General features: G+C 41.6%; 1 protein-coding gene and 1 pseudogene across 1 annotated transcript; both read left to right on the top strand.

The window, feature by feature from the left end:
• Positions 1–822: 822 nt before the first annotated feature.
• Positions 823–8,198, top strand: LOC118830259 (interferon-induced protein with tetratricopeptide repeats 5-like). Its single transcript, XM_036737180.1, has 2 exons — positions 823–1,165; positions 6,082–8,198. The coding sequence occupies exons 1-2, from the start codon at positions 1,161–1,163 to the stop codon at positions 7,517–7,519; spliced, it is 1,443 nt and encodes a 480-aa protein (XP_036593075.1). The 5' UTR covers positions 823–1,160; the 3' UTR covers positions 7,520–8,198.
• Positions 3,463–3,577, top strand: LOC118830364 (annotated as a pseudogene).
• Positions 8,199–16,526: the final 8,328 nt, after the last annotated feature.

The following is a 16,526-nucleotide window of genomic DNA, read 5'->3' as shown; positions in this document are numbered from 1 at the left end:
AATATGTAACAGAAAGAAATGTAATAGAATATTAATTAGAGTGCCATAAAAATTATGAATGGCAAGCTTGGGAAGACAACAACAACCTTCTCTTTCCCATTAAAAAGAGAAAAGGTCCATGCTGCTTTTTCAATGACAAAACCCAACTTAATATAAAGTGAAATCAGTAGACCCAGGAAAATATGTACAAAATAGCCACAGTGTAAATGCAAGTTTAAAAATGGGGGGAAGAAAGCAATGCTATGTAATTATAATGACTAAGCTTGGTTTCAAGACTAGAAAGAACATACCTCAGTCCCTTCTTTGCAAAAGTGGGATGATCACAGGTTCTGAATATACTGCCAACTTAGTTTATGTGTGTTTATGTTTTGTCGAAATGCTTTTATTTCCCCATTATTTGTAATGAGGGATGGCACTCAGAGCAGGGGATGGGTGAGAGATTTCTTTGGAAATGAGTGATGTGAAAACAAAAGATAATCGATAAAACATTTTAAAAGTTAAAAACCTTGCTTTTCCATTGCCACCTAAAGCACACCATTTCAGCCACTCATTTTTTATAAATATAGGATACAGGGGGTTGGGTATTTATGCTTGGGTCAACTCAAATCCATCCTAACCACTCCTGAGAAAACCATTCTAATCACAAAATGTACAGAGGATGTCTCCGTGACATCACCTTTAGAGAAGATGGAACCGGGACTCGATGAGACAAGGGTTTGTTGGACCTCGGGCTCTTTACCAATACTTCCCAACATCCAGCCAATACTTGTCAATTTCGCGAGAAATCAATCAGCTTTCTACAAAAGCTAGCAACAGAACACTTACTCCAGCAAGTGAGGTTTTCTTCTGAGAAGCAGGGCCTCTGACAGCCCTCAACTCAGAGTTCTCCACTCACGTCAGATTCCACCCACCCCACAACAGGATCCAGCTCAGTTGGGAAGCAGTCTCACTTTCCGGTTTCCGTTTTTCTCCACGTTGCTCAACTTTAAACAAACAATAAAAAGAAATAATTTTAAAAAGCAAGAACAGCAGCAACAGCAGAACTCCCAACAATTAAGCCTGTAACTTTCCCAGTTAAGAAACCGCGAGAAAGGAACAGTCAGAAGAGCAGAGAAGAAATCCCCGGGACCACTGCGGCTGCAGACCAGCCCCCAGCCAGCATGAGGTAAATAAATGGCTCTCTCTGCCTTCTCTCCCCCGAACCTCTTTAGTCCCTTTGCAATTTTTTGCAAAGGAGACTTTCCTTGCATTCAGGTGTTTGAGCAAGGAAAAGTCCAGATGATGCAGGCACGGACCGCGGCTCTTTAGCTAGCCAGCTCCCAGTAATGCCAGGCAGAACAGTGAATGGCTATTTCGCAGCAGTTGGACGGGGCTCTTTCAAGGCTCCTCTCTCTGTGCCCTGACCAAGGCTGCCCAGAACTCCCTACCACCCCGGGTCAGGGGGAGAGGCAAGAACACCAGAGAGCCCTGGGATCCAAAACGATCAGGAATGGAGCTCACGCCTAGAGATGAGGAAACTTAAACCGAGACTTTTGCAAACTTTGAGTAAGGTTTTTGGTTTGTTTGTTTTTCAAACTTCGGAGTCGAGTGAGTGGGTGACTTTGTCTAAAAAAAAAAGCCATTCCCAGTGAAAAAAGAAAAGGTCGGCTCTGCTTTGTTTCTTAATGACAAAAGAAATACCTCACGTTTTCTAACTTTTGTGGTAATGGGGCTGCAACCAAGACTATGCGCCTGGAGCTCTTTGCAATGTTTGGGGACGAGCCAGCCACCCCAACAGCCCAGCTCCTCCCTGCACAGACAAAGAGCTGAGACCTCGGGATTGGGCGGAACAGTAGCCTCCGGCTGCAGCCCGCAGTCCCAAACCGAAACCGTACCCACTCTGCCTCCCCCTAAAGGCCCACTATGCCCCCCTACCCTGCACCCCAGGCTGTTTGCTGTTTGCTTAGGACTTTCTACAGATACCCCGTGGCTCCGGTTCTGCCTCTCCATGGCCCCAGGGACTGCTGCCCAGGGGTTCACAAAAGGGGGTGTGAGTCTTGAGAGGGAGAAGGGAGGAGCAAGCTAGCCCTCTCTTTTGAGGAGACAGCCATCTTTTCACTCATCCTAAAGCACTGCTCCCTGTTCTGGCCGAAGGTGTAGGAGGTGTAAACTTGGCCCACCAAAGTTCTGGTTATGTGTGGCTGCTAAGGTCGGCCCCCCCTCCCTGTCTCAGGAGGGAGGTCTGAAGTCCTGCCCACGTAGGCAGTGTAGGGCCAAGTTCCACATTGCCTGTTTGCTCTCGGAGACCAAGCCCTGATCTTTTGGAACTGGAAGGTGTATAGCTAGAGAGGGGAGATTGCGTTTTTGCTCCCCACTATCCCCTCTCCCCTTTCTCCTTCCTTCTGCCTTCCCCTCCCCCTCCACCAGTTTGGCTCCTGCTCGGAAAACAAATCCATGCTTCTGCCACTGCCTGAGAATTATGAAAGGTTCCAGTAGTCTCCAGGGTCACAGAAGAGTTTGTCCAAGTGAATTGGCCATTTAGGGAGTGCCCACCTGCTTGCTCTGCTTAATCCCCTTATTTCAAGGTCTTTTCTGGGTCACTATGTATGATTTGATGGTTAACCCTCTCACTTTCCCTGAAACTGGAGGGAGCAGCCCCATTGCCGACAAACTTTCCAAGTAGTTTGTCATTAGTATGCTCCTCTCTCGCTTTTCTGGATCCCTGCCCTTCTTCCATGGCCTGTCACCTCTACAGGGCCCCATTGCCTCTGTAGTTCCACCCACCCACCCAAAAGGGTGGTGCAAGGGAAATATCTTTGAACTGGGAATAACGGCCCTGAGTGAGAGGTCTGCCACTAATTTACACTAAGCATGCCATGTGACAACACATTTAATCAAATGAAAAGAGGAGGATATAGTGCACAGTGCTACCCCTGAAATAAGAGAGCCTAGATTCAAACTTCACTCCATCTCTCTGGGCCTTGCTTACCTTATCTGCAAAATACACCATAAACATTTATTAAGCACCTACTATGTGCTAAGTGCTGGAGATACAAAAAGAGGCAAAAGACAGTCCCTGCTGGAAGGATTTCTAAGTCTAGGTATGTAATTCTATGATGGTCTAAATCCAGTCCTTCCCCAAGGTGCCTCCATGCACCAAAATTACCTCTTCCCCATCTCAGGGCCAGCCTCTCTGCTTGGTATTAGGAGAAAAGCAATCCAGTCAAAGAATTATCTTGCATATGGATTTTGAGTGACATATATAGTTATGAGGCACACAAATGTGAGTGACTTCGGATTGTGGAGTGGCCGCCTCAGATATTCTCTAATGCCCCAATACAGCTAAGAGCCTTTGATCAAATAAATCTCAAAGCAATAGAGCCAACATAAACTTGCACAGATGACCAAGCAATAGTAATAAACTCCTCAATTCCCCCGGCACAGACAGACCCTTCAGGCTCCCCCTTTGATACTGGGCAGACTGTGCTCCCTTGGGCAGCACATGTACTAAAATTGGAACGGTACTGAGAAGATTAGCATGGCCCCTACGAGGATGACAGGCAGTGAGACTAGGTAGATCAAAGGACAAAAAACTATTTAGCTGGAAGGGGTCTTAGAGATTTTCTAGGCCAGACAAATAAGAAAATGGAGGTGCAAAGAGGTTAAAAGTTTTAGTAGCCATTCCCCCTGAATAATTGTGTCTCAGTAAGTGGTAAAATGAACTGAATGATAGGACTTGAGGCAGAAAGACTTGAGATCAAATCCAGCCTCAAATACTTATTAGCTGTGTGACTTTGACCGAGTCACTTAACTTCAGTTTCCTCAACTGTAAGATGGATCTAATAATAGCACCTACCTCCCAGGGTTTTTCAGGTATCAAATGAGGTATTTGTAAGGAGTTTTAGCATACAGTAGGCAGTTAATAAATGCTTATTTCCTTCCTTTGATTCTCAGTTCTCAGGGGAGAGATGGAGCAAGTCTTTTTCCTTCTCTGGGTCTCAGTTTCCTCATCGGTAAAGTGAAGAAGTTGAATGAGATAATCTCTGGGGTTTCCTCCAGCTCTAAAATTCAGTAGTGGACTCCCATTTTATAGGGAGCAAAAAGGAGACCCAGAGAGGTTATGTGCTTTGCCAGGGCCATACATGCAGTTAATATTCAGATCAGAAGTAGAGACCAGGCCTCTTGCTTCTTCCTCCATTCCTCTTTAAGCCAAATCAGGCTGCCCTTCATGTCCATCTTTTTAACACAATTTCACTTGTTTAAAAATTGTTGAGTAAAGGCAGCGAATTACTCAACCCTGCCTAATGAGAATGACATCAACCAATCCCAACCGGTTGGTTTGTTAGCCCACATGAATCTTTAATTGGCATAATTTCTGGTCTCATGAAGATGATGTATATCCATTCATATATACATTATATATCTATACAGTTCTCTAATAAATCTGTGTGTACACATACATATGCATGTACAAATATACATACCTATGTGTCTATACATATGTGTGTATACATGCATGCATACATGTATGTATTTAAAAGTTTGGGATTTAGGGTCTTCCATTTTCCCTTAAATTACCATTTGACTTATGTTTCCTATATGTAAAGCCACCCCTAATATTGGCCCCATGCCTTGTCTCCTCACCCCCATATTCAGCAGGTGCAACTTAGTCTCTGAGAGCCTGTCTTTGTTCCTGACACCTAGGGACAGGTGCACCTGTCATGCAGGAGTTCTTAAACTATCTGTGCTAGCTGCATACCCTGCTAGAGAAACAGAGTATCACATATCAAAGGGGCCTTAGAAGGACCTTTAAATATCATAGAATCATGAAGATCATCGAGTCTGATTGCTCTCATTTTACATTTGTAAAACATTGGAGCCCACGAAGAAGTAACGTGCTTATCACATAGGCTCTTGTATGGTCCTCCTCCTTTAGGTGGCCCCAGAAATACTTGGCTTTGACTGAATGAAAGTAGTAGCATTGCACTCATTTACATCCATAAATGTGTCATTAAATGTGTTGCAAGTTTTATTTGATTACCACACTAACCTTTTTCCATACCTTCAGGTTATCACTGTAACTTGGTAGTCTAGTTAGATTACTGCAGAGAAGAGCCATGTGTTCTAGCTATTTTGGTTAAACTTATACTGAGGAATCGTATTTACATGGAATCAGAAATATAGAGGTAAAAGGCACATGAGAAGCCATATAGTCCAATTTCCTCCCTTTCTGATGAGAAAGATGGGCCTAAGTAACTTCTCCAGACTGGCTAAATAACTTCCCCAGGGTCACAGAGTACACAGTGGCAAGGCTGAAATTTGAACGCTTGCCATCTGATTCCGGAGCCAGTACACTCCTTCCATGTGATGAAACACATTAATCCACATTGCAGGCCCACATCTTATTTAAATGAGTCATTCTGGACATTTTCCCCATTCCAAGCACCTGAGAGATCCTTCTTTAAAGGGCAGATTATTACGAATCCCTCCTCTGTTTAAGCCACTTATTAGCCCTTTCTATATAATTGCTGTTGAGAAACTCTAAAAAGCTCGTCTACCAAAGGCCCAAAGCATTCATTAGTAGCTTGCAAAGAAGCCTCCGTTTCTCAGATTTCATGTGGATTTGTGACATAAGCTCAGATTGAGTGAAATAATAGTAAATAGCATCTACATTGAGTTCTAAGGTTTGCAAAGCACTTTACCTACATTATCTTATTTGAGTCACACAACAATCCTGTGAGGTGGGTACTATTATTAGAGTTATTTTACTATGGTTTAAGAACGGTAGATCCAGGTGAAAGGATCTGACCTAGATCATAGACCTTGTGGGATTTGAATCCAGGTCCTCCTCCTCCTCCTACTCCTCCTCCTCCTCCTGCTGCTGCTGCTACTGCTACTTACTACTACTACTCCAAGCTTCAAATGGCAGAATGTTACCCTATCAGTTACCAGTTCAGGTCCACAGCAGAAGGGAAGGGTGTTATTTGAAGGGCAAGGAAACTCATAATACTATAAATAAGAAATTTCACTGTTGGGGGAATTATTAATCCCTTGTCATTTCCATTGGTTCTTCTAAATTGAAATTGACTTTATCTTTTGCAGCCAAATGCCTAGGAATTCCTTAAAAATTATCCTGAGGCAGCTGAAATGCCACTTTACGTGGAACTTGCTGAAGGAAGACATCGATCTACTTAATCTGGAAGACACAATCATTGACCAGATTGAATTCCTAGATATGAAATCCAAAGTCACCCTTTATAACCTATTGGCCTATGTAAAACATCTGAAAGGTCAAAATGAGGAGGCGCTGAGATGCTTAAAACACGCTGAAGAGAGGATCCAGGTGGAACATGCTGACCAAGTGGAAATAAGAAGCCTCGTTACCTGGGGAAATTTTGCCTGGGTCTATTATTACATGGAAAGATTTCCCAAAGCTCAGTATTATGCGGACAAGGTGCAAAAAGGCTACAGGAAGCTTCCAAATTCCTCCCGCTATAAGATAGAATGCCCTGAGGTTTACTGTGAGGAAGGGTGGGCTCTGCTAAAGTGTGGAAGGAAGTATTATGAGAGGGCCAAGGCGTGTTTTGAGAAGGCCCTGAAAATGGAACCAGACAACCCCGAGTTTAACTCTGGCTTTGCCATCGCAGCCTATCGACTGGACGACAAGGAATATTCTTGTCAAAGAGTTTCGTCCCTGGACCCTCTCCGGAGAGCAGTGGAACTGAATCCGGACAACACGTTTGTGATGGCCCTACTTGCCCTGAAGCTTCAGGACCTAAAACAGGAAGCCGAGGGAGAACGGTACATTCGGGAGGCCTTGGAGAAGATGTCCTCACAGCCTTATGTCCTTCGTTATGCAGCGAAATTTTACCGGAGACAAAACTCCCCCAGTAAAGCTCTTCAGCTCCTAAAAATCGCCTTGCAGGCAACACCCACTTCGGCTTTCTTGCATCACCAGATAGGGGTTTGCTACAAAGTTCTGATGATCCTCGTGAAACAGTCGACCAAAAAACGAGCCAGGGAAAAAGAGAAAGAGAAACGGGAGCTAATTCAGTCTGCCATATTTCATTTTCGAGCAGCCATGGAGCAGAATTCCATGTTCGTGTTTGCTTACACAGACCTAGCCAACATGTACGCAGAGGCGGGTCAGTACGAAAAGGCAGAAGATGTATTTCAGAAAGCCCTTCACCTGCAGCACGTGACGGACGAAAACAAGCAACAGGTCCATTTCCATTACGGCCGCTTTCAGGAGACTCACAGGAAATCTGAGGATGCCGCTATCTACCATTATTTAGAAGGTGTAAAGATTAAAGTGGAGTCTTCTATTACCTCCAAACTGATCAGCGCTCTGCAGAGATTGGCCACGCGGCGACTTTATGAGAATGCCGTGGATGTAAAGAGTTGGGGCGCCCTGGGTTTCATTCACAAGCTAAAGGGACAAAAGAGACAAGCCATCGAGTGCTATGAGAGAGCCCTGAAGCTGGACCCCGAGAACGGGGACTACATCAGTGCCCTGTTTGAGCTGCGGCTCTCCTTTTGATTCTCCGGGTTTGTAGTATGAGCATCTAGGAGCTGCATCCCTAAGAGGTGATCAAAAAAAAGACAAGCCACAGATGAGCTCTAGGACAAGAGTTAAATCCTGGGCTTTGTGACTGTACCAGTACCCCGTTTGAGCTGTGACTCTCCTAAATCCTCCAGTTTGTAGCATGAAGCAACAGAATGTGATAATTTGTAACTATCCTGTATTATGAGCACGTGTTTACGCAATATAAACATATAAAAGAACTAACATGCATGTAGTTTAGTAGTTTAACGATGTCTATGTTATTTCTTTAGGCATACCTTTGGGAAAAGTAATCATTGTAATTCTATAGGTTTGAATAGAATAGACTATGTGGGCTATAATGGACCTTAGGGGATCACTTAGTACAACTTGCTTTTTTCAAAGGGGAGGAAAGTGGGATTCAGAGAAATGGAGTGATTTGCTGAGCAAAGTAGCGTCAGAGCGGGGATTGAGAACCCAGCACTAAGAGCCCGTTAAAGCCCAGACCAGTCCTCTTCCCCTGTATCTGACTGCCTCCTTCTTCTTTACAAATAGAATACTTTTGTTCATAATGACACAATCCATGGGATGAAATATGCTGCTTGATTCTGGTCTGTGCCTTGGATTTTTTTTGTGTAAATAAAAGTGCCTTCTGGACCCAGTTTGTCCAACCAGAGTTTGTTCATCTCATTCTTTCCACTTTGCTTACTTGTGAAAATAGGCTCCAAAGAGACAAAATAGATCCTTCTTCCTGATTTTAGAAAGCTGTCCTAAGTCTCCCATGTAGCTCTCACTTTGCACAGTCACCTTCTTGACACATGACCAATATGGATATCATTGATTTAAGGAACATTGCAGTGAAACCTAGGTTTGGAAAGCTAGTACACACCCGGATAAGAAAAGGTCTGATCAATGACGCAAGAGCCAAAATGTTACAGGCTTGTCTGTTAGTGCTAAAAACAGGAGGGGTCAGTGGTGACAACAGATGCAGACATTTTGAGAAAATCATGTTCTTGGCCTAAGAATATAAAAATTTACCATTATAAAAACTGAGAAGCTCATCGTGTTTGGGACATGTGGATGCATCTGTGATGTCATCATTGTGGGTACTAATTGCTTAAAAAAAGTCCTGGGCAAAATTCATTGATGCCTTCAATAAGCATTTAAATGCCATGGGTCAGGCACTGTGCTCAGTGGTTAGAATATAAAAGCAAAACCAGAACAATGTTTTCCGTCAGGGACTTTACATTCTATGGGGGAAACAGCAGATGTAAAGAAAATCTAGCTTATTTTACCTTCTTGAATCATGCCATGCTTTCATGGGGACTCGTGTAAAGAAAATCTAGCTAATTTTACCCTAGATCTCTCATGAGCCCTCCTGAATCTTGCCGTGCTTTCATGGGGGCTCATGTCCTGACCACAATGAGAAATCCAGCACCATCGCTCGCCAGAAATTCAAAACCTTTTTCTGTCAGTAACCCAGGTCCTCCTCTTGGCTTCAGCTTGCAACCGACCCTGCCATAGACCCTCTGATCCTCAGCTCAGGAATGTCCATGAACCTTTGCAGGTAAATTGTGCTAGAGATCAATGGAACAACAGAGATTCTAGGAGTCACCTGTTTAGGTACTTAGATGCCAGCTCTTATCAATCAATATTTATTGAGTGCCCACTCTGTGCCATGCACAGAGCTAAGTGACGGAGGCATAATACCAAAATACATAAGTATCCATCTCCATAATAAGAATAAACAAGCTTAAAAACTTCTTTAGTCAGCAAATACTTGACTTAATTGCCAACTAGAGGGATTCAGGCAGCCAGGAGTAGCACCAGTTTACAATATAATTTCATTTGTACAATCTCAGGAAAAAGAGAGGTGTGTGATTTTTACATTGTAAAAGTCAAAAGCAATAAAATTGGTGGGGGGAGGGGCAGTTAGTGGGCAAGAGACTCAATTTTTGAAAGCTGTCCTGTGGGCCTTTAAGGATGAACTACAATGAGAAAAATAAACAGAATGAACATAAAAAAGATTTTTATGACAAAATCTTCAGACTGTCAAGGACAAGGAAGTCACCTCATTTGCATTCTTCTTAATTCTAGTGCCTGCCCTCTGCTATTTCTTATTTTTTTTTGTTTCCCAATTAGATTATAAGCCCCTTGACGTCAAGGAGTGTCTTTTACCTCTTTTTGTATCCCCAGTGCTTGGCAGAGTGCCTTGCACATAGCAGGGACTTAATAAATGTAGATTGATTGATCGATTTGGATGCTAACACCACAACGTAGACTATGCTGGTGAAAGAGAGGAAAATGAGACAATGAGAACCAGGCCAGGAAAAGCAGCTTCTGTTTATGCATAATATCAGCTGATTGTGTCAGGAGCTGGAAGGCTCAAAGTGGCCAAGTCCTGACATCTCGCCCCCAAATAGCTGGTATCCATTAAGTGTCATGCTCTTCTCCCTCTGTCGGGCAGTACAGCTGCATGGATCTAACATGGCCCATCACACTGGGGATGCATGAAGTTGGGATTTAATAGGAGTGACTAACATATTTGCACCCAGACTATAATGAGATTATTGAGAGAATAAATTGGGAAACTCCAAAGCCATCACTGGAGCTGTAAAATGACCCAGGAAGAGTATAATGTTAGGAAAATAGCAGCAGAGAGGCCCACAAATTCACAGAAAAACCAAATCCATGAAAGCAGCCAACATTAAAGGCCAGTCTCAGGTAGCTATATACAAATTAAGAATAATGAGGAGGGAAACAGAATAAGCATTTATCAAGCATCTACTATATGACAGACATTGTGCTTAGCTCTTTGCAAATATTGTCTCATTTTATCATCACAACTGAGGAAACTGAGGCAGAGGTTAGGTAACTTGCCCAGGGTCACACAGCTACTAATGCTCTGAGGCTGGAGTTAAACTCAGGTCTTTCTGAATCCAGGCCCAGGGGGATCAAACACAAGATTGGAATAAGGCCATGAAGGGAAATAACTTACTCGAAATGAACAGGACAGGTAAAAGTCGGGTGGAGGTGGGGGGGGGGGAAGAGGGAGGGAGAGAGGGAGAGGAGGAGGAAGAGGAGAGGAAGAGAGGGGGGAGAGGGAGGATGGAAAGGAGAGAAAAAGAGAAGAGAGGAAGAAAGGGAGGGAAGGAGGTGGAGAGAAGAAGAGAGGGAGGGAGGGAGAGAGAGAGGAGAAAAGAGAGAGAGAGAGAGAGAGAGAGAGAGAGAGAGAGAGAGAGAGAGAGAGAGAGAGAATGTGAGAAAAACCAAGGTGCAAAATGAGGACGATGTGTACATGTTGAACACTGGAGATAGAAATAAATGTGATATATCATTAGCATAGTATATGTTGCAGAGTACCTGGGCAGAGAGAAGAAGCAGATGGAGGAATCTGAGGGAAAGAGATTGCAGGCTTGTCTCAGAGGCACGAAATAGTAGTGATTGGAAACTTTGGAAACCACCTGGACACTTGCTAGACTCACCACTAGAGTGCCCTCTGTTGAAAGCAGAGCAGGTAATAACTTCTTGACACACCATAAAGATAATTTCATCTTTTAAAAGTTGGGAGACACCAACGAGAGGAGCTCCTCATTTGGATCTAATTCTTGGCAACCAGGAAAAGCTGGTTGCCAGAGGAGTAGAAATGAGGGGAATCTTGTTAGGAAGTGACCTCTACTTCCCAGATGTGGTGATAGAGAAGAAAAGGAAAGCGGGGTGGAGTCTGACATGCACCACCAATTTTGGAGAGCAGGTTTCAAAGCATTCAGAAAAAGGATAGGTAGGATCTCGTGGTCTAAAGTTCTATAGCTTCAGCTTTCTCATTTGTAAAATGAACCTGGTAATAAATGGTACCTAGTTGTTGTGAGAATCAAATGAGGAGAGAAGGAGAGAGAGAGAGACAGAGAGAGAGACAGAGAGAGAGAGAGTTTTGCAAACTTTAAAATGCTACATAACTCATTCGTCATTATTATTATTATTATTATTATTATTATTATTATTACTGAAGACATAAAGAGAAATGATTCCACTGAGAAAAAAATGGGGAGATTTTCTAAAGATACAGATGGATATTACAGGGAACCCACTGGCCAGAACAGCATTTTTTAAAGCTGGTACAGAAGATAAAAACAAACATATATAACAGAAGATCAATATAAGAATATAAAAGACTATCACAATCTTATACAAATAGTGCCAGGAATATTTCCCACCTCTTTGGCAGAAAGGTAACGGGCTAGAAGTGTGGAGCGCTTAATTATACTTATTTGTTATAAGGGAGGATTGGTTTGGAAAGATTTCGCAAGAGGTAGTGATAGTAAGATCAAATAAAGGAAGAAAAGAGTATTATAAATAAATCATTTAAAATAGGCAGAAGAGAGCAGAAGGAATTTTAGAAGGGGATACAAAACAGCAGTGTTAGAATTACAATATTAAATTTCAAATATGCATTTTTAAAAAGATACACAGAGTGAAGATTCACAATTCCATGTTCTTTTTTGTTCTTTGGAGAAAAATTCAAGTTTGTTGATTGTTCATGATAATTTTAAGAGGGCGGAGCAGGATTAAAAGAATAGTGTCAGGAATGCAAAAGCTTCAGCTAAACTGATGCTGGTAAAATAAAAAAATTCAAGAAAACAAAAAAGACTAGTTGGATTTGGGGAAGCAGAATTAGGAGGCCAAGAAGTGTGTATAGGCTTAGACATATTGAGGGGGAAAGGAAGATAAAAACAGTAACAAGTGGGATCATTCCCATCAATCTCTGCTCAGACTGGGGTTACTGCTCAGATGGGGATCACTCCTCAGGGTAGGATCACTGCTCAGAAGGGGATCACTGTTCAGAGTGGGATCACTGCTCAGAGGGATTCCTGCTCAGATTGGGATCCCTGCTCAGGGTGGATGAGGTCGTAACAATGAGGGACAAAGAGAAGTCAAAATTTCCCAGCTCTGATTTTGTTTCTGTTTATTTACTCTGCCTGTTAGAATGATCTTCGGTCAATAAAGGATGGGATTAAAAACGACTAATGCAGAGTCAACTCTAAGATAATTCAAGATAAATAAGGAGACAAAAAGAGAGTAAACTGCTTCCTTTGGTGAATTCAAGTCACCAGGCCCAGACACACTATAACCAGGAGTACGGAAGAATCGATGTATGTGCCTGCTCATCCATTATCACAATCTTTGGAAGACTGTGGGGAAGAGCAAAGGGAGAGAAAGGAAAATGATCTGATTCACATCACAACCGCCACTAAAAAAAAAAAAAAAGAAAAAACGGAAAAAGAAGAAGGGAGAAAACTGCCTCTGTACACCAGAATTCTAAGGCTCGGAATGAGCTGAGGATGGCCAGCAAGAGGGTATCTGGTGTGTTTTCTTGTTTACCTAAGGCATGCAGTGTGCAGAGCACAGGGCCTGGAGTCAGGGGTTCCTGAGTTCAAATCCAACTTGAGACATTTACTAGCTGTGTGACCCTGGGCAAGTCACTCCGCCTTTGTCTGCCTCCAATTTCCCATTTATAAAATGGGATAATAATAGCACCTACTTCCCCCAGCTGTTGTGAGAATTGAATGAGATATTATTTGTAAAGCATTTAGCACAGTGCCTGGTACATCGTAAGCACGATGTAAGTGTTAGTTATTATTATTATACTGGGGGAAAGAGGTATAAAAGCGGAAGTAGACCGAGGGGTAGGATAATGATAACTGGCATCAGAGAGAAGGCAAAGCTGCCTAACTGTTATTTTGCTTCTGTTTTCTCTGCTGAGGAAAATAACCTTCAGATTAGAAAAGACAGAACCAAAATGATTAATCCCCAAGATAAATAAGAGAGCAAGAAAGCTGCCTTTGTCAAATTCAAATCACATGTCCCAGATGAATCAAATCTTGGGCACTGAAAAAAAAAAAAGTATGTCAGTGGTGCTTGAAATGATCATGGAGAAAAAAGAGAGGCTCCCCAGGACTGGAGAAAGGCTACTGTCACAATGTTTTTAAAACTGAGAAGTAGGTTGAGAATTGGTGGGAAGAGGTGGGAGAAATTGGAATCTACAACCTATAGACCAGTGAGCTTAATTTCAATTCCTGGCAAAATTGAAGAAAAATTACTAAAGACATAGTTAAAGAACATCCAGAAAAGGAAATAATAATCTTGGAAAAGCAATTTGACTCTATCAGAAATATGTCTTTTCAAACTAATGTTATCTGCTTTATTTGACAGGATTACTAAACTGTCAGATAAGGAGACTAGATATCTCAATTTTATCTCTATTTATTTGTTTGTTCATCTATCTACTTGCCAGCCTATGTTTATTATGATTTTATCAAAGCATCTGATAAAGTATCCCATTTATAATAAAATTAAGTGGATTCATAATTACTAGAATGTCTGTATTCAAAGAGCAGTAAAAGTAAAATGTCTTTGAGGAACATATTTGATTCTGTGCAATATAACATTTGTAGCAATGCTTTGGGGGAAAAAAGCATAGACAGAAAGTTTGTAAAGTCTGCAGAAGGTACACTGCTTCAAAAGATAGCAAACACACTAGATCACAGAGTCCAGGCCCAAAAAGATCTTTAAGGCCAGAACATTGGGCTGCATCAAATAAAATGACATTTAATGAGGCTAAATGTGTAATTTTATACTTTGAGTCAAAAAGAGCAACTTCCCAAGTACAAGACTGGAGAAGGACAGCTAGGGAGCAAATCTAATCTTGGATTGAATAAAGAAAGACACAGCTTCCAGGAAAAAGAAAATAACCATCTCACTGGATTCTATCCAGGTCATACTACATCTAGATTATTGTGTTTAGTGGTAGATGAATAGGAAGCTAGAGAGCTTCAAGAGGACAGTGACCAATGTATGGAAGGGCTTTGAGTCTCTGCTATAATAAATAAGGATTGACTAAAGGAACTGGAGTTGTTTATCCTGGAGGAGAAAAGACACAGAAAAACAATTACAGCCATCATTAAATATTGGAAGTATGAGAAATGGTGTCTCATGGAAGAGATATTAAACTTACTTTGGTTGGCCCACAAAAGGAAAAAGTAGGAGGTCTCTACAGAGACTCAATATAAAGGATATAAAGAAAAACTGCAACAGTTCAAGCAGAATACAAATAATTGGTAGTGAGTTGACCCATCATTGGAAGTCTTCCATCAAAGACTGAACGACCTCTTCTTGATGTAGCCCTGGAATAGCCCTTCTCACGCAAAAAAGTACTTCAGGGTTGACTTACCTTGTGAGTCAATTTTACTAATACCATCCTTATCAAAGACTGTGATACTGGGCAACTTAGAGTTTCTCAGGGGTGTTGTATTGTATATACACTTCTTACTTGAGGTAGCAGAATAAGCTCCAAAGTCTACAGAATGGAATTAAATTTTTAAGGTATCCTTATGGAATACTTTGAGTTATAGCACTGTCTGATTTGCACTTCTTACATAATAATTTGACAATGACTTAGGTTACACATTCATGACTGTGTTAAATAAAATTAAGATTTTGCAGCAAAAAATAAAAATAAACTCTACCAATGTGTTGATTTTTACCAGCCAATCATAGGACATGTTTGTTCAAAACAAAAAGCAAGCAGCATAGTAAATAGAATGGCAAAAGTAGATTCCCCATAAAGCACAGGTGGCATATATTCTTCCACAGGTTGCTACCCTGCCGGTTAGGGTCGGTCACATGCAGAGAACATATGTGACTGAGGAGCAAAATACATGTTGCCAGAAAATGTATGTAGAGAACATACATCTAGGAGACACATGTAGCCAGAGTACCATTTATTAAGCACATGCGCCAGTCACGGTGCTAAGTTCTGGGAATGCAAATACAAGCAGAAAGAAGCACCTTGCCCTCAAGGAGAATATGTTCTTTTTTAAAAAAATTTTTTAATTTTATTTAATATATTTCGTTTTCAGCATTGATTTTCACAAGAGTTTGAATTACAAATTTTCTCCCCATTTCTACCCTCCCCCTCACTCCAAGATGGCATATATTCTGGTTGCCTTGTTCCCCAGTCAGCCCTCCCTTCTGTCACCCCACTTCCTTCCCATCCCTTTATTCCTTCCTTTCTTGTAGGGCAAGATAAATTTCTACGCCCCATTGACTGTGTATCTTATTTTCTAGTTGCATGTAAAAACTTTTTTTTTTGTCTTTGAATATCTGTTTTTAAAACTTTGACTTCCAAATTCTGTCCCCTCTTCCCTTCCCACCCACCCTCCCTAAGAAGTCAAGCAATTCAACATAGGCCACATGCATATCATTACGTATAAACCTTCCACAATACTCATGTTGTGAAAGACTCACTATATTTTGCTCCTTCCTAACCTATCCCTCTTTATTGAATTTTCTCCCTTGACCCTGTCCCCTTTCGAAAGTGTTTGTTTTTGATTACCTCCACCCCCATCTGCCCTCCCTTCTATCATCCCCCCTTTTTTATCTTCTTCCTCCTTTTTTCCTGTGGGGTAAGATACCCAATTGAGTATGTATGGTATTCCCTCCTCAGGTCAGATCTGATGAGAGCAAGATTCACTCATTCCCCCTCACCTGCCTTCTCTTCTGTTCCTACAGAACTGCTTTTTCTTGCCACTTTTATGCAAGATAATTTACCCCATTCTATCTCTCCCTATCTCCCTCTCTCAATATGTTCCTCTCTCATCCCTTAATTTGATTTTATTTCTTTTAGATATCTTCCCTTCATCTTCAACTCACCTTGTGCCCTCTCTCTCTCTCTCTCTCTCTCTCTCTATATATATATATATATATATATACACACACACAAACATATATACATACATACACACTCACATATATATATATACATAAACATATATATATATATATATACACACATGCATATTCCCTTCAGCTACCCTAACACTGAGGTCTCATGAATCATACACATCATCTTTCCATGTAGGAATGTAAACAAAACAGTTCAACTTTAGTAAGTCCCTTGCAATTTCTTTTTCTTGTTCTTTTTCTTGATTACCTTTTCATGCTTCTC

Source organism: Trichosurus vulpecula, chromosome 8 (genome assembly GCF_011100635.1).
Source record: "Trichosurus vulpecula isolate mTriVul1 chromosome 8, mTriVul1.pri, whole genome shotgun sequence".
Taxonomy (NCBI): Eukaryota; Metazoa; Chordata; class Mammalia; order Diprotodontia; family Phalangeridae; genus Trichosurus; species Trichosurus vulpecula.
This window is presented reverse-complemented; position numbering and strand designations above follow the sequence as displayed.